The 24,695-nt window shown below is 49.4% G+C and overlaps 1 protein-coding gene across 4 annotated transcripts; it reads left to right on the top strand.

Annotated features, from left to right (window-relative positions):
• On the top strand, positions 1–24,347 carry akap7 (A-kinase anchoring protein 7). 4 transcript variants are annotated; one of them, XM_076165406.1, is made up of 12 exons: positions 61–119; positions 317–521; positions 621–831; positions 1,036–1,179; positions 1,278–1,423; positions 1,583–1,719; positions 2,097–2,257; positions 4,345–4,457; positions 4,869–4,915; positions 5,082–5,182; positions 21,060–21,095; positions 22,943–24,347. In XM_076165406.1, exons 2-12 carry the CDS (start codon positions 411–413, stop codon positions 23,191–23,193), a joined length of 1,458 nt encoding a protein of 485 aa, XP_076021521.1. In that variant the 5' UTR covers positions 61–119; positions 317–410; the 3' UTR covers positions 23,194–24,347. The 4 variants fall into 4 exon arrangements, with proteins under 4 accessions (XP_076021522.1, XP_076021520.1, XP_076021523.1 ...); XM_076165407.1 differs by having other exon boundaries at positions 1–521; positions 1,039–1,179; XM_076165405.1 differs by having other exon boundaries at positions 28–521.
• Positions 24,348–24,695: the final 348 nt, after the last annotated feature.

The following is a 24,695-nucleotide window of genomic DNA, read 5'->3' as shown; positions in this document are numbered from 1 at the left end:
AACTAATATCTGTTGAATCCAACCTGTTGGATCGCTATAAAAAAAACTCTTGTTCTGAAAGGAAACAAAACCGGAATCGAAGCGTTGTTTACAAACGAAGGTGCTTCCGGTTGTCTGAAGTAAGCCCGCGTGCCAAACAAAGTGTTATTTTCCGTGTTTATCTGAACAATATTCACTTTGAGATGCAAACCAACAACCCTAGTCGCTCTTAAGAACACAATGAGCGCCGCTAACATGACGTCACGGTCCGTCCCCGCGGCGCTGTAGAGCCTCTGGGCTAACACTCAGCTAGCTTAACGCTTTGACTCTTCCACAGGTGTCACACTGACTCGCTGTCCCGAGCCTGCCGGTAATGGCGCCCGAGGTCCCGTAAGCTCAACGTAACACCCGGACGCGCTTGTTTGTGTGTCATGCTCCTCGGCCGCGTCCAGCTAACTACACCGGGCGTCAGACGCGTTTGGAGCGGAGGAGTTTGGACCCTGCGTCACCTTAACAGGTCACCGCACAACCCTGCACACCGGGTAACAACATGCAAAGTGCTGACACGCGCGTCTTTAAAGTGAGACCAGCTTATTCACTGACGGCTGCCATGATGCGTTTGTCGTTCCTCTCCGTTCCAGCCTGAAACGCGCCGCTTGTCCGAGCTGAGGGTGTTTGACATGCAGCCGGGGAGTGCCTACTGCGGCCCGGAGGAGGAGGAGGAGGGCGGCGGGCTGGAAGAGGAGCAGCTGAGGAGGGTGATAAAGATGAAGAAGGCTGCCCCGCTGCATCCGGTCAACTTGGAGACCAAACCCCTGGTAGTGATGGACACTCCGGCCTGCGTGGAGCCTGGTGAGCACAGCTGCAGGTCTCTTTAGTTCAAAACGAGGTTCACTTTCCAGAACACGACGGATCCAAGTTGTTGTTGTTGACACACAAATGTAAACAAGAAACATGGCTGACTGTGGGAAACTTGACCAACTCAAACTCCAACCTGCTGCCTCGTCGTACTTTTGAGTCTCTGAGTTTACTGAAACACAGAAAATGTACTTTCAGCAGGGTCGAGCCAGAAGAAGAACAAGAGGAGGACGAGGAGGGACAAGAGAAAACCGATAAAGATACAAATGGATAGTCCGGGCACTTTAGCATCGGAGCTTCCATTTGCCCTGACCAGCCCTGCTGCATGGAAGGAGCTGGGGTGTAAGCAGCTTCACCCCCTCTCTCCCAAGCGTTCATGCACATCTGTCAGCTGTCACAGAGGTTTTAGGTGATGTGTGTTTTTATTCTTTTATCTCCAGTCACCAGCCCAGAGTCCGACCAGAAGAAGAGGAAGAGGAAGAGAGGAGATAGCAGCGTGCGTGTGGAAAGTGAGGAGGACGCAAAGAAAAGGAAAGAGAGCCAGAGACCAAACTACTTTGTCTCCATTCGGATCACAAACACAGAGGTGAGGGACTGTTTCATTCCTGTTTCCTCTGTTTGAGTGATCAATGCAAACATACAGGAGAACGCAGGTAGCAGTGTCCAGTGAAGGAGAAGGAAGGAAGAAAGGAAGGAAGGATGCAGTCTGGATTGTGTTTGAATCAGAATTTTTGTCCGATGGCAGATAAGCTCAGCCGTGGTTGAGGTCCAGGAGGCGGTGCTTCAGCAGGAGCCCCGGCTGGCCAGAGCCATGATCCCGGCCCCGACCCTCCACATCACGCTGCTGGTGACGCATCTGGCCAATCAGGAGGAAGTCGACCTGTGAGTGGACGCACACGAGTAAACACGTCTGTGTAGGACGAGACCAGGACATTTATGATTATGACTGTGAGTCGAGCTAGAATCATAGAAGGGAAAACATCAGTCGGTCTGAGCTCTGGCATGTGTGAGGAGCCACGTTAGGTGATGATGATGATGATGATGATCATGATGCTTCATCCTCACTGTCATCTGTAATCTCTAGATTCCACATTATGTAATCATATGAGAGAGAGACACAGACGGAGAGAGAGAGAGAGGAAGAGGGGATTATGTTGTGACCCTTCCTGTGTGTGTGTGTGTGTGTGTGTGTGTGTGTGTGTGTGTGTGTGTGTGTGTGTCTGGTTTCTGTCCATCCTCACGTCTGCGTTTCCTCTCAGAGCGACAGCCACGCTGGCCGGGGCTGAGCCGTCATTGGCCGAGCTGCTGGGTGGGCGGGGCCTGGTGCTGCCCTTCTCGGGGATGGGCCACTTCAGGAAGGAGGTGGTGTTCATCGGGCTGGGCCCCGGACCGCACAGACACACACTGGACAGCCTGGCAGGTCAGTGAAGACGCTTCTCTCTCTCTCTCTTGTCTCTCTCTCTCTCTCTCTCTCTCTCTCTCTCTCTCTCTCTCTCTCTCTCTCTCTCTCTCTCTCTCTCTCTCTCTCTCTCTCGTCTCTCCTCTCCTCTCTCCTCTCACTGATATTGAGCCGTAGTGTTCCTGCTGTATGTTTACCTCAGGATAAACGTCTCCCTGCTGCACAGTGTGTGTTGTTGTTGTGGAGGGAAGTGGACACCAGGTCATCTCAGGGTTCAGGGGCTTCTTAAGGACACAGCCGGGTCGTGCTGTGAGGCCGCAGAGGGCAGACGGCTGTGGGAGGTTGTCGGGTAAATGCTTGGTTGGTTATGATTTGCTCGTCAACTCTCGCAGTGACGCTGATGGGTCGTTAAACTCCGGCTGTAGTGTTCAGGAGGAGGAGGAGGAGGAGGTTTGTCCATTGATTACAACCTATTCATCCGTCTCCTTCTTATATGTTCATGGTCATTCAATCCTCTTCACTCTGTGTGTGTGTGTGTGTGTGTGTGTGTGTGTGTTTTGTTTTCTCTGTATGCATTTGAAAGCGCACATGCGTCATTGACCGTTTCCGTGTGTAGCATTCGTGTTTGTGCTTTTTTGAACCACCAGTCCAGCATCTCTAAGAGGATTCTCTCTTACGCTCCATCACTCACACAACTTACACGCACACACACACACACACACACACACGCAGACAGACAGGAAATAAGCACCAAGTTATGTAACACAGCTCATTTCCACTCTAAAATATGAGCTCAGTCTGAAAGATTATGATGTTATTTCTAATATCAGGCAGACAGACTGTGACACACACACACACACACTAACACACACACACACACACACACACACACACACACACACACACACACACACACACACACACACACACACACACACACACACACACACAGTGAATCTGTGTGCAAGGTCAAATCCACTCCATTTAAAATAATAGCATTCATAAATCTATATTAAATGCTCCAGCGTTTCACTAACAGCAGAGTTTCTTCGTGTGTGTGTGTGTGTGTGTGTGTGTGTGTGTGTGTGTGTGTGTGTGTGTGCGTGTGCGTGTGCGTGTGCGTGTGTTGAAACTGGAAGGTTGAAACTAAATTACGGAGGTCACCAAACAGCCGGACCTGCTTCTAGTTTAATCATGTCCTCAGGAGAGCTGTCAATCATGGATCATTGATGGTCTCTCTCTCATGGAGTCTCTTTTGTGGGGTCACATAATGGCTCTGGGTTCTGACTCCTTTGTGCTGCTGCTTTGATGAAGTCTCTGGGGGGGCGGCGGCTCCTCAGCATCGCTCCACTGCTCAGGCTCACATCCTTAATGTGCAGCTAATGACACTTTACTCTGCCCTCGTGTGTGTGTGTGTGTGTGTGTGTGTGTGTGTGTGTGTGTGTGTGTGTGTGTGTGTGTGTGTGTGTGTGTGTGTGTGTGTGTGTGTGTGTGTCTCATCTCTTGTTGTGAGAGAGCAAGCAAGTTAAGGATGAGGCAGGAAGTCGGAGGCTCTATCTTGCTCCCCTCTGCCCCCCCCCCTCCTCCTGTATTGATTTCACTCTCAGCTTTCTCTCCCTGCAGAGCTCCTCTTCTAAAAATACTTCTGTGGTTTCCCTCTAAAGCTTATCGACGGCCGTGTGTGAGTGTGTGTGTGTGTGTGTGTGTGTGTCCTTGCAGGTTGACTTTGTGTTCACGCCTTTGTTCACATATCTATCCGTGTGCTCAAGCGAGGCGTGTGTTTAAAACCCAAAACCAAGGCTGTTTGTCCTCACAGTGGAGCTCCTCGCCTCCGCACCAAACTCCACAGGTCAACATGGAGATCACACAAACTAATCAATCAATCAATCCCATTTATTTATACAGCTCTTTGCTTTTGATAGCGGCGACTCAAAGGAGCATTTGTTCTGAGATAAACAAGGAGGAGAAGGAAAATAAAGTTTTGAATCCTATACGTCGTTCTCTCCATTGCTTCTTATAACCTGATGTGTGTGTGTGTGTGTGTGTGTGTGTGTGTGTGTGTGTGTGGACTGATCCTTGTGTCTGTGTGTGTCCGTCGTGTGTTGCAGAGTTGTTGCGGAGGCGGTTTGAGGAGCAGGGGCTTCTGCAAGGAGACTATCGTGGGTTTGAGCCCCATCTCACCATCATGAAGCTGTCCAGAGCATCAAAGCTGCGCTCCCAGGTACACACGCACGCACACACGCACGCACGCACGCACGCACGCACGCACGCACGCACGCACGCACACACACACACACACACACACACACACACACACACACACACACACACACACACACACACACACACACACACACACACACACACACACACACACACACACACACACACACACACACACACACACACACACACACGTGAGAGATGAGCAGCGGTCAGGCGAGAGACAGGAAGGATCCTTGTCTCTGGGTGTTTCTCTGACACCTGATGACCTCTCATCCTGTCCGGCGCCTGTGAGACGCCGTGACCGTCCTCCCTCCGTCTCCGTGTGTGTGTAGGATGGGAGTGAATGTTTGTGCTCTACATGTATGATAGCGGTGACAGACTGTGTGGTGTGTTTTCTCTCTCTCAGGGTATAAAGCGTGTGGATCCAGCACTTTACTCCAGCTACACTGACAGGTAAATCTGTTCAGATCCCTATTCCACATTTCTGTACTTCGATCTGTCTCGTTACTTTTCTGGATGGAAAATAACACATAGAAAGTAAAGCAGTAGCTTCCAGAACCTACAGGGGGCGCCGACACCTCTCCTTCCGTCTCTGAAACTTCTCTCTCTTTTCTCGCAGGTTCTTTGGAGATCAGAAGGTGGAGCAAGTCGACCTCTGTTCCATGCTGAAGAAGAAGCAAGAAGATGGATACTACCACACCGAGAGTTCACTACAACTCGGTGAGTGAGCTCAAACGCCAACACACACGCGTATCTAGCTGTCATGTACTCTGTTGGGCCACCAGAGGGCGGTGTTTGCTCGTCTTACTGTTTGGTTTGGTGCTCATATCTGCTGCTGTGTGACAAACGTGGCAGCCAGGAGTTTGTTTACTAGTTCTGATTTAACTTTCAGCAAAATATCTTAAACTGCTGAGTAAACTTGTACATGAGTTTGAAAACGCTGGTGGTGAAGTTGTGCTGATGCTTGAGCTGTTGTATGCAGTGTGTACATTATCTTCACACCGGACCAAAGCCTATAGAGTGGACAGAGCAGAGACCCTGTCCTCCTCTGGCACACACACTGCTCACCCAGACAGAAGATCTCATGAATAAATCCATCGCCTTCACTTCTAATTTAATCATTGCACATTTTCACATCACGATTTTGATTAAAAAGCGAATGAATAGTTCAGGCCGAGCCGTGGCGTTAAAGGTCTGACTGAGGCTGATCACTTCTCCTGATTGCCATCAGTCACACACATGCTCGCGTACAATGAAGAGGAATAGACGGAGATCCTCCAAGCAGCACCGACGACCGGCTACACTAATTAATCTGTGTGTGTGTGTGTGTGTGTGTGTGTGTGTGTGTGTGTGTGTGTGTGTGTGTGTGTGTGTGTGTGTGTGTGTGTGTGTGTGTGTGTGTGTGTGTGTGTGTGTGTGTGTGTGTGTGTGTGTGTGTGATAGGCTGTCAGCATGAATGGGGCTGTCACAGTGTTTTCTGCATCGCTGAGCTGCGTCACAGACAAAGACTTGGAGTGTGTGTGTGTGTGTGTCAGAGTAGAGAAGTGTTTAGTTGTGTTTATCCAGATCCCTTATATTACAGCAGATAAATATGATATTCACACTCCAGAATGTTGTAGGGTGAAGATGCAGCAGTGTGAAGAAGACACACACGTCTTCCTCAAGCTCAGAAGCCTTACAGACGTCTGGTCGCCCTGAACCAGATGATCTGCTGATGCATGTAAAGCAGGTGAATTCTTGGAGAGAAGTTCAGCCATTTGGAGCCGCCGCCTAGTGGCCTGTCGGAGAACTGCAGCTTGTGATGTCGAGTCTGGGACAAATGGAGTTTTTAACGGCGCCCCGTCTTTGTTAACTTCCTCATTCACACATAACAAGGTGTGCAATCATACGGAGATATTCTTCAAAGGCCTCTTTATGTCAATCGCACCGTGGAAGGATTTTGGAATTGAATGGGGAGATAGGTGTAGAAACCCTGGACGAGTACATTTATAGATGTGTGGGTGTGAGCGAGTGACAAGAGAAAGGACAAAGAGACGAAACGAGAAGAGAGGGGAGTGTGTGTGTGCTGTGATTACACGCTGTTCTACATCTCTGCCCGGGCATGATTACGACAAACTGTGGAGTGCATCTATGGAATTAATTAGGATTCACTGAATATAAATGACACGGCGCTTAATCAGTTTATGAGAGGAAGTACGGCAGGCGACGTGACGGAGCGACCAGCCGTGCTTCTACACGCTCAAGCAAATCAACATAGAGTTGCATAATTTACATCTTTCACTCCGGAGTACCGTAAACGTCGAGTCGCGGCTGGTTTCAGAAACGACGCGCTAAACGGTGTGTGTGAGCGCGGCCTTGTGTTCCCCGCTCCACAGTGAGAGGAAACCGGGGCCGCGTCAGATATGCATCCATATGGAGAGACGGGGCCACACACACACACACACACACACACACACACACACACACACACACACACACACACACACACACACGCAGCAGAGCGGACACGTCGTCATCCCACTCCCTCACAGCACCTATGTTTAGATTGAACTGTAACGCATGTTCCTGCAGCATATGTGAATATTTCGATCTCCCACTCGTTGGATCAATACCCACATCGGTATGGTATCAGTGTCACATCCATACTGAGATGTGGTCAGTGGCTAAGCAGCTCCTCCTGTGTGGCTGAGCCTCCTTCTCCTCCTCCTCCTCCTCCACCTGGCCTCCTAGCAACATCTTACTGTTTGATTAGCCTATTGTGATGACGCACAGATGTCAGGGCCGGGTACATGTTTATGTTAATGCCATAATCCACAGTGAGGACATAATCCAGGGAGGGATACACAGGCCTAGAGCGGGTGTGAGAGAGCGACAGGGAGGGGAGTAGAGCGTCAGTGGTCAGTCGGTATAACTGCCTGGTTTTGAATCTGAACCACCACCTTTATCCGCCCCTGTCATCTTTCTTTCTCTCTCCTTTCTCTCCTCTTAAAAAGTAAATACTGCATAGCTGAGCCTGAGTACTGTCTCCCTCCCTCTCTCCCCCCCTCCTCCTCCTCCTCCTCCTCCTCCCCCAGTGGAAACAATGGAGCGCTTCAGTGATTATAACACACTATCCCTCTAAACACCGCACGTCATCACTTCTCTCACACAGCACGCACACCAGTGGAGGGGAGCTCCTCGCTGGGCGGCGCTGCGTGTTGGAAACGTCTCGTGATTCTTTACCTTCTTCACGCGATCGGACGCGTTGGCCCTCTGTGCCGGGCTGTGACCTCACCTCTGGGGAAACTAGGCCTTATTATTGTTCTTATTGTCGTCGTTGGTTATGATTCAGGTGTTTTGTTCGATTGTTTACTTTATTTACTTCCAGGAAAAGTGTGCTCAGTGTGCTGCCGCTGCCCTGCTGTGTGTGTGTGTGTGTGTGTGTGTGTGTTGGAATGACGTGAGTGTAAACAAAGGAATGGGAGTGTGTGTGTGTTGGTCTGTGTGGAGGTAATCATTTTTGCATGATTCTTTCTGTTTGGCTCCTGACTAAATGAGACGCTTTTCATTACACACACACACACAGACACACACACACACTCATTACACAAACCTGTGTGTGTCCCATTGGTACTCAAGTACAAAATGTGGAGTGTTTATGTGGACACAGCATCTTGACCTACAGTGAACCTGGACTGTGCAGACATAATGGATGTTGTGTGACTTAGCCTTGATTAGGGTTGGGGGTTAGTTACTGTCACACGCCCATGTTGTGTCCCGTCAGTGGTCATCATAGTGGGCGGAGTCCAGTTGACCTTAAGGTAGAGAGAAGAAAGCCCAGGAGGTCACAGTGAGGTCAGGGCTTGTGTTTTTGAGACGATAGTTATTTATTTGAAGGTGAACAGTTTCATCATAACTGGGCTGCTTGTTCATCAGTCAAAGCGTTGATTGGAGGTGTGTTATTGTTGTAATGCTGCGGCCTGATGGACACACTAACACCAGCAGTGAGCGTATCTCATTACGGGTAAAGAGTGTAACACTACAAAGACAAACGTGTTCAGGAATACCATCACGTACTTGAAGCCCTGAAGTAAAATGTCACCGGCTCGAGGATCTCAGGCCGACGCGATCACGCTCACACTCACACCAACAGGTTGAGAGTGCCACATTTAGCACCAACCAGCAAATTACAGTTGATCTTCTCTCAGGAGACTCGTAGGTGGAGCTCCTGTGCTGGCCTCGTGGTGTTTACAGCACACACACACACACACACACACAAACCGCAGTCTATCTTCAATCACATGCAGTCGGCGGCAGCAGTCATGCCTACAGCTCACAGACACAAACAGAGGCGCACACACACGCTGGCAGATGAATGTGGTGTGCTCCTTCCTGACCTCTTGGTATTTATGGGGATAAAGTCGTTCATTTCTCCAGAGGATGTGCCGCCTGGCCTTTTCCTCGCTTTTTAAAACGGGACGTGCCGGTCCGGCCCGTCCAGAGCACCAGACGGCGCCTCGTATTGATTTGCATGCGCGTTGGCCGATTTCTCTCCCGGGTAAACACAGAGAGAAGTGAGAGTCAGTCAGCGAGAGCCGGAGGACCGACCGGAGGTTGAACATATGTCTACAGATCCTGTCGCAAAGCACCGATGGCAGTTTAACGTTTATATATTCAATGGGGCAGAATAAGCTTCATGGTAAAGTCATAGATGTTTGTAGATGTGGTCTTTGTACGGCGGTTGCGTTGGCTTTCACCTGGCATGAATGGAATCTGTTGTAAATAAATAATAAGCCAACGTTTAGTAAGAGTCACTTCACCGTTTAACTTGAAAAATGTTGATAATTATGAGATGAAGCAACTTTGAGAGGAGTTTTGCGGAGAGGCTGAAGGATCCTCGGCTCTCGTCAGGCTCCATCTCCCTCTCTCTCTCTCTCTCTCTCTCGCTCTCTCTCTCTCTCTCACACAGATTGGTGCCCCACTGCTGGCTTTGTTTCTGATCATTAACTCTGATGAATAGACTCTAAATCTCCGTCCCTCTCCTCTCTCTGCTCTCTGTCTAATTCATTAGCGAGAGAGAGAGGGAGAGAGAGAGAGAGAGAGGGAACGTCTGAGTGAGCCTTTTTGCTGTCGTGCCGGACTTAATGCATCTACTTAGCAGATTTCAAAGTGCGTTTGGTGATAATAGCAAAGTGTGTTTCTCCTGCCTGAGCCTCCAGTCGGTTCAGGAGCCTCGACTGCAATCTCTCAATAACGTCAATGAAGAAAGTCCTCCTTCAAGACGAAACGGTTCAGTCAGACGGCACGAGTGAGATGTTTAGGTCCAATCCACACACACACACACACAAACACACAGTTGCATACTCGTGTTACAGTGAATTCAGGGATTCAGGGTGTGTGTGTATCCTGGAAGAAGATGATCTAATGTTCAAAAAGTTACAGAAATGTGATGACTGTAGACTTTACGAGTGGAGCTAGAACCTGAGATGCGAGAGCGACGAAGCTATTTTTAGTCTCTCTCGTATCGTCTTAGGAAATTGAATTCTTGCTCGACTCCGTTTAGTGGATGGCCTCAGTCGACGAGCTGGAAGTGTGTGGACGTCACAGCACACACTGATTTTTAAGAGAAAGGGACTGGAGGTGTCCAACATGACATGGATGCTTTCTGTGTGTGTGTGTGTGTGTGTGAGTCCCCAGGTGTTGTTAAGATGAAGCTAAATCAGACTGCAAAGTGGCCAATTGCGGTATAATAACATGTTTGGAGAGAGAGAGGCAGAGAGCAGCCGGAGGGGGGGGAGGCAGACGCAGGGACGCAGGGACGCTCTCTCAGCTGGTGATGGTGGATTTTCATGACATCTGAGGGACAATCTTCCTTTCTGCCTCCATCCCCACGCTCCATAATTTATCCCTCCTTTCCCTCCGTGGTGACGTGTGCCGTCGCTCCCTGCCTCCCTCCATCTGCCTCTAATATCAACCTTTATCCCTCCTATGGGTTTAATGGCACCTTCTTTCTCTCTCTCTCCCCCCCCCTCTCTCTCTCTCTCTCTCTCTCTCTCTCTCACTCTCTGTCTGTCTGATTATTTCATCTGCTCGTCTCTGCTCTCTCCTCCCTGCCTGCAGCTCTCAAGTCAATCTAACATTCTTGCTTTGTTTTGTCATTTCCGTCTCCTCATCTCTCTCCACATCTCTCTCCACATCTCTCTCTCTCTCTCTCTCTCTCTCTCTCGTCTGCTCCTTTCTATTGATTCTATTCCTTTTGATCCTTAGTGTTTGCGTCTTTGTCACGGGTTTGACTCACAGGTACGGGAGGTGATTGGAGTCCTTTGTCCTCTCTCTTTACCCTGCGTTCATGATGGTTTATTACAGTGCTGTCAGTAAGAAATGAGTGTTTTTGCCCGCTAATTTGAGTTTTTTGGGGCAGAAATCTCCCACATTGGCGTGATTTTGCCCTCCGCCCCTCACACTGACCTCTCCCCATATGAATCCCACCTAGTTGTTGGTGAGTGAGTCCGGACAGTAGCCTGGGTGAGCGAGCGGTGACTCGCTCTTCCAGCTCCGTCTCCTCGCCCGCCTCCCTGCTGCAAAACTTAAATGTCACATTCTGGGCATGAAAAGGGCAAAGAGGACGGACTTAATATTATTCATGAGGTACGTGCAGGTGATTGTGTGTGTGAGTCCACATCGGGGCCTGTGTGTTACTTTGTTCTGTGTGTGTGTGTGTGTGTGTGCATGATGGCTTAGTTAATTATTCATACAGGTATGATGATAAACAACTCTCCCTATCACCAGAGGAGCATTAAGTCTCTGTTATCTGAACGCTGCACTTCTCTTTTCCTCTGTGAGCGGACCTTCATCTGAACACAAAGTCCACACGAGACCGTCCTCTGAATGTCCTCTGTCCCTGTGTGTCTCACGCTCTTTGCATTCTAAGGAGCCTGGTGTGTGTAACTTGTTTGTAGCACAGCTGAGCCGGAGTAGTTGTTAAGGATTTGCTTAACAGCCTTCATCTTGAGCCCCCTGCTTCTGTCTCATAACTCATAAGACATAATAAGATAGAAGTGGCCTCTAACGTGTCAGGGATGTGGACATGGAGGCAGAGAAGGTAGTGGACTGTGATGTGTGACATGAATGAGCTGCAATGTTTAGAGTGCTAGAAAGTGTTTGATAGTCACTGAGGCGCTTTAGTTTCCTTTCTCCTCACAGGCGGGAGGACGAGAGAGGGAGCCCGACTGAATGTCGTCTTTCTGCTCTCGTCCCACTTTGTGCCGCGCACTGACGCTACACAACAAGGGTGTGTGACAGTAGGACACACTGGAGGTCAAGATACGCTGTCCACATGTGACTGCACTTGAGTAGCAACATAACAACGTGTGTGTGTGTGTGTGTGTGTGTGTGTGTGTGTGTGTGTGTGTGTGTGTGTGTGTGTGTGTGTGTGTGTGTGTGTGTGTGTGTGTGTGTGTGTGTGTGTGTGTGTGTGTGTGTGTGTGTGACAGAGCTGCTCTGTTCTCTGTGCTTTGTGTCTCCTCCTTGCCGTCACTTTGGTCGTCTGTGTGTGTCCCCACTCTGTCGCTGTGTCGACCCCTCATGGCGGCCCGCTCGGCGTCCTTGCAGCTGGTGGATTGAAGGACTCTGTGCCGAGCTGGTTGAAGGAGGTCTCGAGGGGCCTCCAACAAACGGCGTCTCATTAAAGAAGCGGCCCCACTAATCAAGGAGCCACCCGGCGTTTCAAACACGCCGCACGCAGAAGATTGTTCTTTTAATGATCGGACACAAACACGTCGCTTTATACTTTCACAATCATACACACGACACAATCTGTTTAATGAGCTTGTTGTCGGTTGCTCGGCTACCGTTCCGGCTTGAACGTAAAGGTCAATCCTATGCTTCTGGAGGTCAACGGCTCTGGATCTCGCCCGCTGCCCTCAGGGAGCCGAGCGCTGAGCTGATGGTGGATGCAGACTGACAGGCGGGGGGGCGTCGGCCTGGAGGCAGGGGGGGCGGGGGTTGTTCAGCCAGACTCACAGAGAGGCAGCGGATTCACTTCAGCAAAGGGTGTAGTAGAATAGAAACATTAAATAATATATAAAGCTTTGATATGATCTCTATAAATACACGTTTGAATGTAGCAGCCTATTAGGAGCAGAATGCAGGTTAGGCTGCACAGCAGGAGGCACACGCCCACTGGAACACTGTGAGGCCGACGACTGTGCTGCTACACTCTCACTACAGTGTTACACCCTTTATTCTAAATGTTTTTATAGTAATATCAAGTCCCCAGAGCGCTGTGTTGATATGAATGCAATAGTTTTCTGTGCTGATTCTATGCTTCTCTGGATGTAGAGAGAGAGAGGAGGCCTTCAATCAGAGCAGGAGGCGTCTGACTCCATTACTAAATCAATTAATAATCTCAGGATCTAGCTCTGTTACTCAGTTGTGTTATTTATTATTTATAGTGGCACTGATTAATGTCAGGGTCAATCAGATTACTGTGTTTGCATGTCGTTTAGAAAGGAAATGTGTTTATGGCCTTAATGGGAGTTTAATATAGATGTGAGCATGAAAACACACTTCTTTTATCTATTAGTTAAATCACTCCACAGTCTTCCCATCAGGTGCCGTGGTCTGGTTTTCCCGTCAGTGAGCAGCTTGACCACAGATCCTCCTCAGCAGCTCCTGGCTTTCTTAATCACTCTTGGCGTCTCGGCAGCGTCGCCGCCGCCAGATTGGCAGCTGGTTACCTGACCTGAGCGTCGCCCTCTTTGTGTTCCTCCTCTCAGTCATACAGGTTTGACTCTGAGAGGATGGTGTAATCATCATATGTAAGGAGCCGGTGAATGTGCAGAGGAAGAGTGTGTTTCACAGGCAGAGACATGAAAGTGAGACTCATGCCGTCTGAACTGTGTGCCGCTGCTCCTCCACCCGTTGATGTCAGAATACGCCTGTGGTCTGTGGCGCTAAGCTTGGCTGCTGGAGCCGGACACTGTGATTCACACAGCTTTGGCAAGATGGTGGCTGTGCTGATGCCACGCTATGACTCATGGAAACAACAATGGCTCAGTGGACTGTGAGTTTATCTGAAATATCTCTGCTGCATTAATACATTAGAAACCTGATTACAGATGAATGTGATCCCTTTACAGCCGGTGTGTTAGTGTTCTTACCTGACTCAGTTGTATCAGGGGAACAGGAGTAGAGCAGAGCAGGAACAGTGAAGAGGAAGTGATCTGTAAGTACAGAATCTACGTCTGTATACAGGCACACAGAGTGTGAGAGTCTGCCAGGTGATGGAGACGTCTGGGTCCAGACATCTACAAGACAATCTAACTGTGTGTGTGGCTGCATGTGACCGTGAATCAGCGGTGCTCCGGTACCACAAACCGCTCGCCCGCTCTGTAATTGAGGAACATTGTGTGCGTGTATCCGCCTCCAAAGTGCTGCTATTGGCCGAACACACCGTGTTCATTTCCTGCCACGCCTTAATTCACTCCAGCACAGCAATAAATGCAAAATGTAGAGAATGATAGTAGTTTATGTTGTAATGAGGCTGAGCCATGCAGGCCCAGAGCCTCAACCTCCATGCAGCTCCAACCTGACACTGAGCTGCTCCCAGGGAAGGTAAATGAATGGATTGCACATAACTATTATGGATTCTACATTTGGATTTGAGGTGGAGTATTTGTCCTGAGCAGAATCTGAATGTAACGCAGCTCATAAATAACACACACACATGAGGCAGCAGCTGCTGACTACTCACCAACCATTATTCATGGTACACTGGCGGAGGGGAGGGGGGCAGTGCCAGTTATCACCCTTCCCCTCCAGATACACACACACACACACACACACACACGCGCGCATGCATCGCAGTGTCTCCTGTCTCTGTATATTAATTTACCATTTACATGTTCACTTATGGAGCTTGCACAAACACACACACACAGCGCACCCCTCCTCCTCCTCCTCCTTTGTCCCCTTCTGGCCACATACACCGCTGCTGGCACACACACAAACACACACCCCTCCCCTGCTTTCCCCATTTCACATACATAAAAAATTACGCACGCTGTCTTTTCTGTCTCCCACACACACTCCAGTCTCTCTCCCTCTCTCTCTCTCTCTCTCTCTCTCTCTCTCTCTCTCTCTCTCTCTCTCTCTGTCTCTCTCTCTCTCTCTCCCTCCCTCCCACTCGTGCGCACACACACACCCCTCCTCCCTGTGTCAGTTCAAAGTAGAGCAAAGCAAGGAGCCACTAGCTCATTTTTTTGTCTCTGGCCTCGTGCCGTCTCCCTCAGACGGAGGGAAAAGGAGGTTTTCTTATCGTGTCCACCCACTGGCCCGTCTGTCCCTCTGGGTGGAAGACAGCAGCGAGGGACAAGGGAGAGAGAGAGAGAGAGTACGAGGGGGGGCAGCAGAAGCCGGACTCAGCCGCTCTCCATCTGTCTGTGTTAGGAAAAGGGTAAAGTGAACAGAGAGGGGGAACATCGGTGAGAGGAGCAGGAAGGAGGCGCCATGGGTCAGCTGTGCTGCTTCCCCTTCTCCCAAGCTGAGGATAAAATCAGTAAGTGTCTCCTGCTCCTGGCTCCGTGTGTGTGTGGGGGTGTTTGTGTGTGTGTGTGTTATTATCAGCGAGAAGGCGACTGGAAGGACTCGCACTCGTTTGTGCTTAGTGAGGGACAGTATGCATGTTACTGTAGCAGCCTGCAGCCTTACTGTGCTGCTCTGTGCTTCCATATCTGTGTGTCTGTGTGACTGTGTGTGTCTCTGTGTGACTGTGTGACTGTGTGTCTGTGTGACTGTGTGTGTGACTGTGTGACTCTGTGTGTCTGTGTGACTGTGTGACTGTGTGTCCGTCCTCTCCTCCTCCCATCTCATCCATTGTTATAAAGGTGTGCACATGGTTTGCGCTCCAGTGTCTGTGTGTGTGTCTCTGTGTCAGTGTGAAGTAGTTGTACGGCAGCAGGACTCGCTCACTCCACAGCTCCCTCGGTGCCAAACACAGTCCTGAATATTAAACTCGACATACGGCCCCGATGGCACTCTTTCATTCAGTGTTCCTGCTGCGGTGGAGATCCCAGAGAAGTCACAGGTTTGGAGTCTTGGTAGGAGAGCAGACGTGGTTGATAGTTGCTGCCAGTCGTTGCCATGATTCGGTTTCTCCGCCTGATTGTTGATCTATCTGATGTTTGCTCACCGACTGAAACCCTGCCGGACTAATGTAGCTTTAACAACGCCACCTTACACGCCGAGAAATATAAATTACAACACAAACAAAGCTGAACACGCAGGATGTAGGTGGTGTGTGTGTGTTCTCCTGTGCTCCTCCAGGTTTAAGTCCACACTCACACTTACATAAGGACTCACGCAGGAGTAGTAAAGGTTGCTTTACGAAGAGATTAGATAAGATTAGACTTAGAGACTTCATTAGATTAAGGAAAAGTTAATTGTCAGTTAATCCCATTTATTCATTTTGATTCCTATCTCAACATACTGACAGATGATGATTTAATTGTGATCCGTGCACCAAAACAAGCGCTGGGGAAACACAGAAATACAGTGGAGTTCTTCATGAGTCACTGTGCCGCTTTGTGACTGTCGGAGAAACACAGTGACAGTTGTCTGATGTCTGAGAGGAGACGTCTCCACAGAGGCTTCTCTCACTCCTTTAGCTCACTTAGTTGTCGGCTCCATATAAGAATAGCTCAGTCTTTTTTCGGAGCTGTGGTTTATTTTACAAACCTTCACAGTGACTCACACTCCAGACTCTTGATTGTGTACCTTGGATGATCGTGTTGTAGCGCCACCTAGAGGCCAAAGGCTGTAACATTTAGCAGGAACGCTCAGGAAACGTTTGAATGGACGACGGAAGACTGAGATCATTCAAATATCTCCACAAATCGGAGGACGAACATCAGCCTGGTCTCATTTTAAAACATCGGCGGTCAGAGGAAGAACCGGCATGAAGGTGGAGGCCCAGATGTCCGTACAGGAAGTGGCAGCTTTGCTTCAGCTCATAGGAAAGGAAAAGATGGTCGGCTGCTAATTACTGACTTGGGTTGTGGTTTGATTGCAGCTTGGAGCAGCGTTTAGTGTGTAATGGCTCTGTGGCACTGTGGCTAAATGGAGGTTTAACACACCGACTGTAAACCGTTTACACACTTCAACCTTTTCACTCTCTGTATCAGGCCACCGATGTGTGTTACAAGTCAACATAACACGAACTGAATAACATTATTAGGAGGTTATTATGGCAGTAAAGCAGAGAGAGTCGTCTCCTCAGTGCCTGGGGCCGAGAACAGAAGCTGCTGATGAGACGTGTGTGTCTGTGCTGTCACAAGAAGCTGCACTTGCTGAGATCCAGGCCTCAAAGGGTTAAAGACTCTGACCCGTCTCTGCCCTGAGCTTAGCCGGGGCGGGGACGCGTGCGTTAAGATTAGTGATGGGAAGAGACACACGGCGGAGAGAGACAGAGAGAGAGAGACTGTGGAGGAACACGTTCAGTTAGCTACAGGTTAACACAACAACAGCAACAACATAGTGTTAGTTAGACAACATTAGTCCTGAGAGTTGTGTATCTGGATATGAATGATTAAACCACTATCTTAACTCATAAAAGCTATAAATCTATAAAATAGTGTGTGTGTGTGTGTGTGTGTGTATATACACAAGCTGTATCTCACTGTGGTTACAGTGATGACCGTGTCATAAACACAGACTTTGACACTTGTTGAAATCGTTTCCAAGGAGAGAGTGCGTGTGTGTGATGAAAATGGAATAACAAACTTAGCTGCCTGCATTCTGTCTGCATTGTCAGGTTTTAGTTTCTCCTCCATGCTTCCCCCCAGTCTCTCTCTCTCTCTCTCTCTCTCTCTCTCTCTCTCTCTCTCTCTCTCTCTCTCTCTCTCTCTCTCTCTCTCTCTCTCTCTCTCTCTCTCTCTCTCTCTCTCTCTCTCTCTCTCTCTCTCTCTCTCTCTCTCTCTCTCTCTCTCTCTCTCTCTCTCTCTCTCTCTCTCTCTCTCTCTCTCTCTCTCTCCCCCCCCTCTCAGCTTGCAGCTGCATTGCTATAAACAGTTGAGCCACTGTGCCCTACTTCCAACTGAAGAGAGAACGAGGGAGAGGGGATGAAGTGATAAAGACTAATGAGGGAAAAGGAGAGAATTGTGCTATAATGGGGAGAGGGGAGGAGGGATGTGTAGGGATGGAGGGTGTGTGGGTGTGTGTAGGTCAGATGCTGCCCCTGTGATGTCGTGACGGCCACCCTCGTGAGCACAGCAAGGCGCGTGTGTGTGTGTGTGTGTGTGTGTGTGTGTGTGTGTGTGTGTGTGTGTGTGTGTGTGTGTGTGTGTGTGTGTGTGTGTGTGTGTGTGTGTGTGTGTGTGTGTGTGTGTGTGTGTGTGTGTGAGATGCAGTGGTGTTGCTTCGCTGCAGGTGGAACATAAAGACACAGACGGCACACTCATCAGACATTCACACACACACACACACACACACACACACACAGTCCCATCTGCTCAGCCCCTGTATTAGTTCCTCACTGAGCTTAGCGTGGTGACGTGAGCAGATCTTCTGTCCCATCAGAACACCCTGACTCCCTGCAGGACCTTGTGGTCCCTGGTTTGTTTGTGGGAATTGCAGTTTTGTTTGAACGTTTTCATGTTCTGACCAAAAATGGTCAAAGAATGCTGGTTGTTAATCAACTGAGAGGCTTGAATGTGGCTCGGTTCCGACTGTAGTGAAGTTTGATTTAGGCTCCGCGCTCACGACATTTCTGCTGCTTAAAGCTATAAAAGGTGACGCAATCCATCTCCTGTCCTGATGGCTCACAGTTTGTCGGGTATGTGGGTGGAAAAGTATCACGTCCATCTTTGTTGGGTGTTATTTGGTTATTGCAGAATAGTGATCCTGTCTGATGCCAAAATGGCCCTGATGTGCCTCCTGTTTCTCACTCTGAACGCCTGGTGTGTCACTGTGCCCCCCTCAGAGTGACACAGCAGCTCAGGATGCTGCCCCGCCCAGGCTCAGCCAGGCTCAGCCAGGCTCAGCCAGCTCACCAGCGTCTGCAGCCACACTTTCACCAGATTTCAGTCCAAGCAGAGAGAGTGAGAAGACGTCCGTTTCTTTTTTGTCAGTAACTGGTAGAAGAGCTGCACAATAACAACGAAACTGAAGAGATGAGGAAGACTCTGAGAGATGAATGGGAGAATATTGGGGGTGCAGTGAAGCCTAGAGAGAGAGAGAGGGAGAGGGAGAGAGAGACTCCCCTTCGTCTCCTCTCAGTCCTCCTGCCTGTGTTGCATTTATTTGTCCTCTCCCTCCTCAGACGTGTTTTGTGTGTTTTCATGTTTAAGTGAGCGTGTGACTCTGACCAACCAAGCCTAACCGATGAACTCCCAAGAACTAGGTCACCATGGCGACAAAGCCATCCCAGAATACTGACTTGCTTTCGCCCCATGTCAAGTCCCTGACAGGGAGGGCGGGACGCAGCTGCACGCCGGCCTGGAGCTCAGATACACGCCACAGATAAATGGAGGCGTTACAATCGATGAGAGACGAGTCGCTCACTTCGTCAACGCCTCGTCTGCTCTGACCGCAGGGACATCGTGTCCAGAACCTGACTGGACCTTCTCTTTCAGACGGGCTCAATAAGCAGCCGAGGCCGTAGCTACACACAGTGTGTTTACATGTAACATACGTGTTCATGTTACAGAAACACACCAGGGAGGAAACCTTTACACTCATTGGATCTACGCTTTGATCAAACGGCCCTTTCTACACGTTAAACTGCACCAGCGTGTGTGCTTCTTCTTCTCTGGATGCTGCCTGCGTTGTGATTGGTTCTCAGTAGGTGCGGCCTGCTCTTCCCTCCACAACCTCGCCTTGCTGTTGGGCGGACGACCTTAATCTGTCTCAGGTCGTGACAGGATTGTAACCTGACCTTCGCTCACCATTTGTTCTGAGCTCGGTGAAGGTCACAGGACGAGGTCGTCGATGTCAGCAGGCTGAGCAGAGCAGAGGAAGTGAGGCTCACACTCACATAGGAGCTGAGCAGTCTTTGTCTTTCCGTATCCAATCCTGTGTGTGTGTGTGTGTGTGTGTGTGTGTGTGTGTGTGTGTGTGTGTGTGTGTGTGTGTGTGTGTGTGTGTGTGTGTGTGTGTGTGTGTGTGTGTGTGTGTGTGTGTGTGTGTGTGTGTGTGTGTGTGTGTGTGTGTGTGTGTGTGTAGTAGATTTGTTATGAACGTCACACTCCAAGCGCAGACTTACGCTGGTAAATTGAGACGTTTTCACAGTCATCACTTCATTATCTGCATGAGATTGTCTCTATGGCAACGTGATGTTTATTCATCCATCCCAGGCCGGCCTGTGAAGGGAGCAGGAGGGAGCCTTCCTTTCTTCCTTTCCTTGCTCCTTGCTCATTTTTCCTCCCCCGCTCCTCCTCACACGCATCCCCTCCCTCTTTTTCCATCTGCTGTGGCTTTTTCCTTTCTCTCCTCCTTACCCTGCATTCCTCCTCGCCTCTTCCTCCTCCTCCTCCTCATCCTCCTAAGTCAGCGAATGAGTTTATTTGGATTAAATGTTATATTTGGCGTGTATTAGTCACGCCTGCACGCTGTTATTGAACACAAAGTGTGCATGTGTGTGTGTGTCTCTGTGTGTGTGTTCCCTTTGGTTCCTTCCTTCATGTATAATGCATCCAGATGTGAGGAGCTGTGAAGCAGCTGGAGGTGAACATCACAGAAGCTCGCTCTCTCTCTCTCTCTCTCTCTTTCTCTTCTCTCTCTCTCTTTCTCTCTCTCTCTCTCGCTCTCTCTCTCTCTCTCTCTCTCTCTCTGCCCATCGATCTGTGTCCTCCTCCAATTCTGTATCCCCAAATTCTGAAGTATCTAAAATCGGCGGACGTCGGCTCTAATCCGAGCAGGAAGCAAACTGTCAACTTTTCCGCCTTTCTTTTTGGCAGGCTGGGGCGGTCGATTAGGGAGAGAGGAGCTTAGGACGATTGAATTAGATGCCATCAAAGTGTGTAAAGCAGAGAGGAGGTGTGTGTGTGTGTGTGTGTGTGTGTGTGTGTGATAACCCCAGCTGTTCCAGTTTATTGATATGAGGTGATGAGTTAAAGCTGCAGAAACGGCTGAATTACATGAAACTAGGATGGGAATGTGGAGTAATAGAGAGAGAGAGAGAAGAGTGTGTGTGTGTGTGTGTGACAGAGGAGGAGAGTCGGGGAGGGAGAGAGGGTTACAGGGTGAAACCTGAGCAGATGGGGGGGAGAGCGCCAGTCCAACATCCGTGTTGTTACAAGTTGAAGTGCCTGTCTGGCTCTCATCCTGTCGCTATGACAACTGCGCCAGCAACAATAGGTAAAGAGGGAAAAGATGATTTTTAGAGAGAGAGAGAGAGAGGTGAGGGAGAGTGAAGATGGCAAGCGAACACAAGAGGTCACAGAGCAGGAAGATGTGGACGAGGAGGAGGAGGACAAGAGGAAGATGGAGGGTTTGGGTGTGTCTGTGCGTGTGCGTGTGTGTGCAGCTTTATGGCCCTCACGAAGGCCGTCAAGCCTGATTGATCACGATGAAGGCCGGAGGAAGACTCTGACGTATCTGACATGTTGTGCTTGTGTTCCAGGTTTGGTTCAGAGCCCGCTGCACGGCAAACGCACAAGTACGTCTCCGCCCTCACGCCGCGTCGTTTCCCAATGAAACCAAATCAAATTCATCACGACGACCGATCACTGTTGATTACATTGATTATGTCATTAAGGAACGCATGAATGATTCATTTATAATCCCAATGTTCAGATCAATATGAGGCTGATTTCCTCTCTGTGAGCTCAGGGCTCAGCTGGAGGCTCCATGTTGGCCTTCACAGCTGTATTGATCTACATGCTCTTTATGAGGGACACACACTCCCTCAGACTCAGACTCAGACTGAGTTATGAGCCAGTAAATCACATTCAGCACAGCGGGGACGCCGCTCTCGTCCCGGTCCCAGAGCTGCTCGGCGTGGACAGGATGAAGGTCGGTCTGTGCGGACGGACGGACGGGGACTACACACATTTGTTCTCTTTACCACACAACGCTCCGCCCGTCTGTTCTCTGTGGAGAGAGATTAAACCGACACACACTCTCCATTTATTTCCCCTCTTACAGTTGTGTGTCCTCTGTGTGTGTTTATGCTCTCCAAACAATCACTGTCAACAGCCCTAAAGTCCACCTCCTCCTGTTTAGATGATTAATAGCATTGCGATTACGAAGACACACGCACGCACGCACGCACGCACACACACACACACACACACACACACACACACACACACACACACACACACACACACACACACACACACACACACACACACACACACACACACCCGCTCCTCACACGGCTCCGAACACAGAAGCACACGGGGTTCAGTTCTCGTCAACAAAAACAAACGGCCGACGCAGCACATGTTCACCGCAGAGGAGCGAGGATGATGATGATGGTGATGATGGTGATGTGTGAAGGCCACCTGGTCTGACGCGTCGACTCTCTGTTGTGACGAACTGTCAACGTTTGTCACAACAACATGCAGCGCTGAGAATGAGACAGAATGATGTCATCTGCATGTGTGAGGCAACATAACACACACACACACACACACACACACACACACACACACACACACACACACACACACACACACACACACTGCCCATCCAGACGCCAGAGTGACAGGAAGAACATGTTCGACCATTATGTTAGTGTTGACAGTTGTTACTGGTGTTGACATTAGCATAATTTGTAAAACAGCGCTGTTTTGGAAGTGTGTTTACAGGGAGGCAGTAGTCGAGTGGGTAGAGCTTCCGCTTAAGAACCGGAGGGTTGCCGGTTCGAGTCCCTGCCGAGGTGCCCCTGAGCAAGGCACCGAACCCTCAATTGCTCCCCCCTCTGCGAAGGGTGGTAATATAATGTAATGTAAGTCGCTTTGGATAAAAGCGTCTGCTAAATGATCGTAATGTAATGTAATGTAATGTGTTTGTGTGTGTGTGTGTGAAGGTTTCCTGAGGCCTGTGGCCGTTTAGCTCCTCTGTCTGTCTGTCTGTCCCAGCCTGTCTGTTGTCTTCAGCCTGGTGACTCAGTGAAGTCTTTTATTCTGAGCACATTCTTCCTAATGTCTTGTTTTCATTTGGAACAACAATGGAGAGAGAATGAGATGAAGAGTGAACACTGTGGAGCCGCATTCACACACACATCCACTCACACACACACACACATCCACCTGGACTGAGCACACACAGGGTGGAGGTATGGAGAGAAGCTCCTCAGGACAAATTTGTCCAACCAGACGAGCTCTAGGAGAACAGATCAGCTTCACATACACACCTGCATGACCTGAATGACTGAAACATTGTGTATACTCACCACACACACACACACACACACACTCCTGTAATGTACACTCCATAATGTAAACACACTTCTCTCTTCAGTGTATTTATGAATCAAACTCTCTCCTCTCTACACAGGTGGGCGTCGCCGTTCTGCACCGGACGAGGCGGAGCTACTGAGGGTCAGCAGGCGATTGGTGGATGACGCCGTCAGTCGCGCCTTGCAACAGTACAAACAGGAAACGCTTCAGAACGGGGGCGGACCTAACGCCACCGCAGCCCTGCCGCCGGAAAACAAGGACGAAACCGCACCTAAGACGGACGCCGCGGCAACGGGGACCGCCGCTGAGACAGACACTACCAACGCCTGCACAGACACCAGGAAGTGATGTCATCAGGCTGGGACACAGACTGATAAGCACAGCTGCCCAGAAACCATCAACCAGGCCGGCCTGCCTGGAGAACAGTCTGTAAGGCCCGGGCCGGGAGCCGGAACCGGAACCAGCCCGCCGGAACCGCTCAGCCTGGTCAGCTGACGTGCTAACAGAGCTAGCTAACCAGCCAGTCACGCTAGCTACCTTCCCAACTAACCACGCTAGTTCAAACTACTTCATGTAGCTTGAGATGCTAGTCTACCGTCTGAGACGGGTCAGCTAGTTCAATCTACAAGATCACTCCATACTAACACTAGGGGGCGCCACCCTACACACACACACACACACAAACACACACACACACTGCCCTTTGATAATGAGCTGAGTCAGATGAGGTGGATCTGCTTTTGATGCCTTCAGCGAAGTTTCCTGGACTTCAGAGACAGGAGACGTCTCATGGTTCACTTTGAGCTCCTCTTTGTTTTATTTGACTTTTCACCAACGCGTCCCAACTCGTGTGTGTGTGTTTTATTTGTCTAATTTAAATCCTGAGGACAGAACAGAGACAATCAAGTCCAGATGATTTGACATCTAACACTCAAACTGAAGCTACTTTCACACTCCAGATTTGTTTTAATTTGTAGTCAGATGTTTTCTAATTGGTGGAGACAAAGTTCAACCATAATCATGAGCGACAACAGAAGCCTAACGTGTGTGACGCTCACAAAGTAACAGACACGTAAATGAGAGATCAGCCTTCAGTCAGCAAACACTAAGGCTCAGTCAGACTCAGCATGGAGAAACTAAAGTCTGGTGAGACCTAAACTGGCTTTGTCGTAAAGTGTCCAATATTTGTGACAGACTACTTAAACTCTGAGACGTGAGCATTAAACCTGCCGCAAACTGTTCTGAGACATTAGCTACTATGACCCGTGTTCACTCAGTGTGCACAGCAGGGCAGAGTAGAAGCAGACATGACAGCATCCTAACGTTTCTGTGTCTGCATGTCGTCCTTCACCGTATCGACTCTAACGTTCCTCCTGTCTCACAGGCTCTGCGATTGGTCGGCTTGGCACCAATGAGAGCAGACCTGACACTAAAGGGAGGAGTCACACCATGACGACGCTCCGGAACCTTCCGGCTTTTGATTTCTGTGTCTTCCATCCTTTTCTGTTCCGGAAAAAATTGCGTTGGCTTTCCTTTTTTTTTCTCCCCCTGATATTAGTCAACCGATAAGTGATCAGTGACTGGATTTGAGTTTTGTAAGTTTTGTTCAATTCTTCCTCTTCCTTCCTTCCTTCCTTCCTTATTGCCTACACACTTCCTGTCCTGTAGTCAGATTGAATCATGACAAAGCATAAATTTATTTTTTTGTTTGTATTTTCAACGACGGCAACTCAAAGATAATTATGGTGAAGATGCGAATGAAGATGTGTTTTATTTTGGCTGAGGTTGAAAATGTTATCTCGTCCTATTTAACTAAGTTTTATTTATTTACTTTGAGTAAATCATGGAAA

The sequence above is a fragment of the Genypterus blacodes genome, unplaced genomic scaffold (genome assembly GCF_046128005.1).
Source record: "Genypterus blacodes isolate CSIRO-AG114 ecotype Tasmania unplaced genomic scaffold, CSIRO-AGI_Gbla_v1 ptg000143l_1, whole genome shotgun sequence".
In the NCBI taxonomy this organism is placed as follows: Eukaryota; Metazoa; Chordata; class Actinopteri; order Ophidiiformes; family Ophidiidae; genus Genypterus; species Genypterus blacodes.
This window is presented reverse-complemented; position numbering and strand designations above follow the sequence as displayed.

Excerpts from the sequence above, each read along its gene's own strand:
- akap7 (XM_076165405.1), top strand. The coding sequence starts at position 411 with ATGCTCCTCGGCCGCGTCCAGCTAACTACACCGGGCGTCAGACGCGTT. Across the intron at positions 2,258-4,344 it reads CACACTGGACAGCCTGGCAG|AGTTGTTGCGGAGGCGGTTT; the intron begins GTCAGTGAAGAC and ends CGTGTGTTGCAG. Across the intron at positions 5,183-21,059 it reads CGAGAGTTCACTACAACTCG|GTTTGGTTCAGAGCCCGCTG; the intron begins GTGAGTGAGCTC and ends CTTGTGTTCCAG.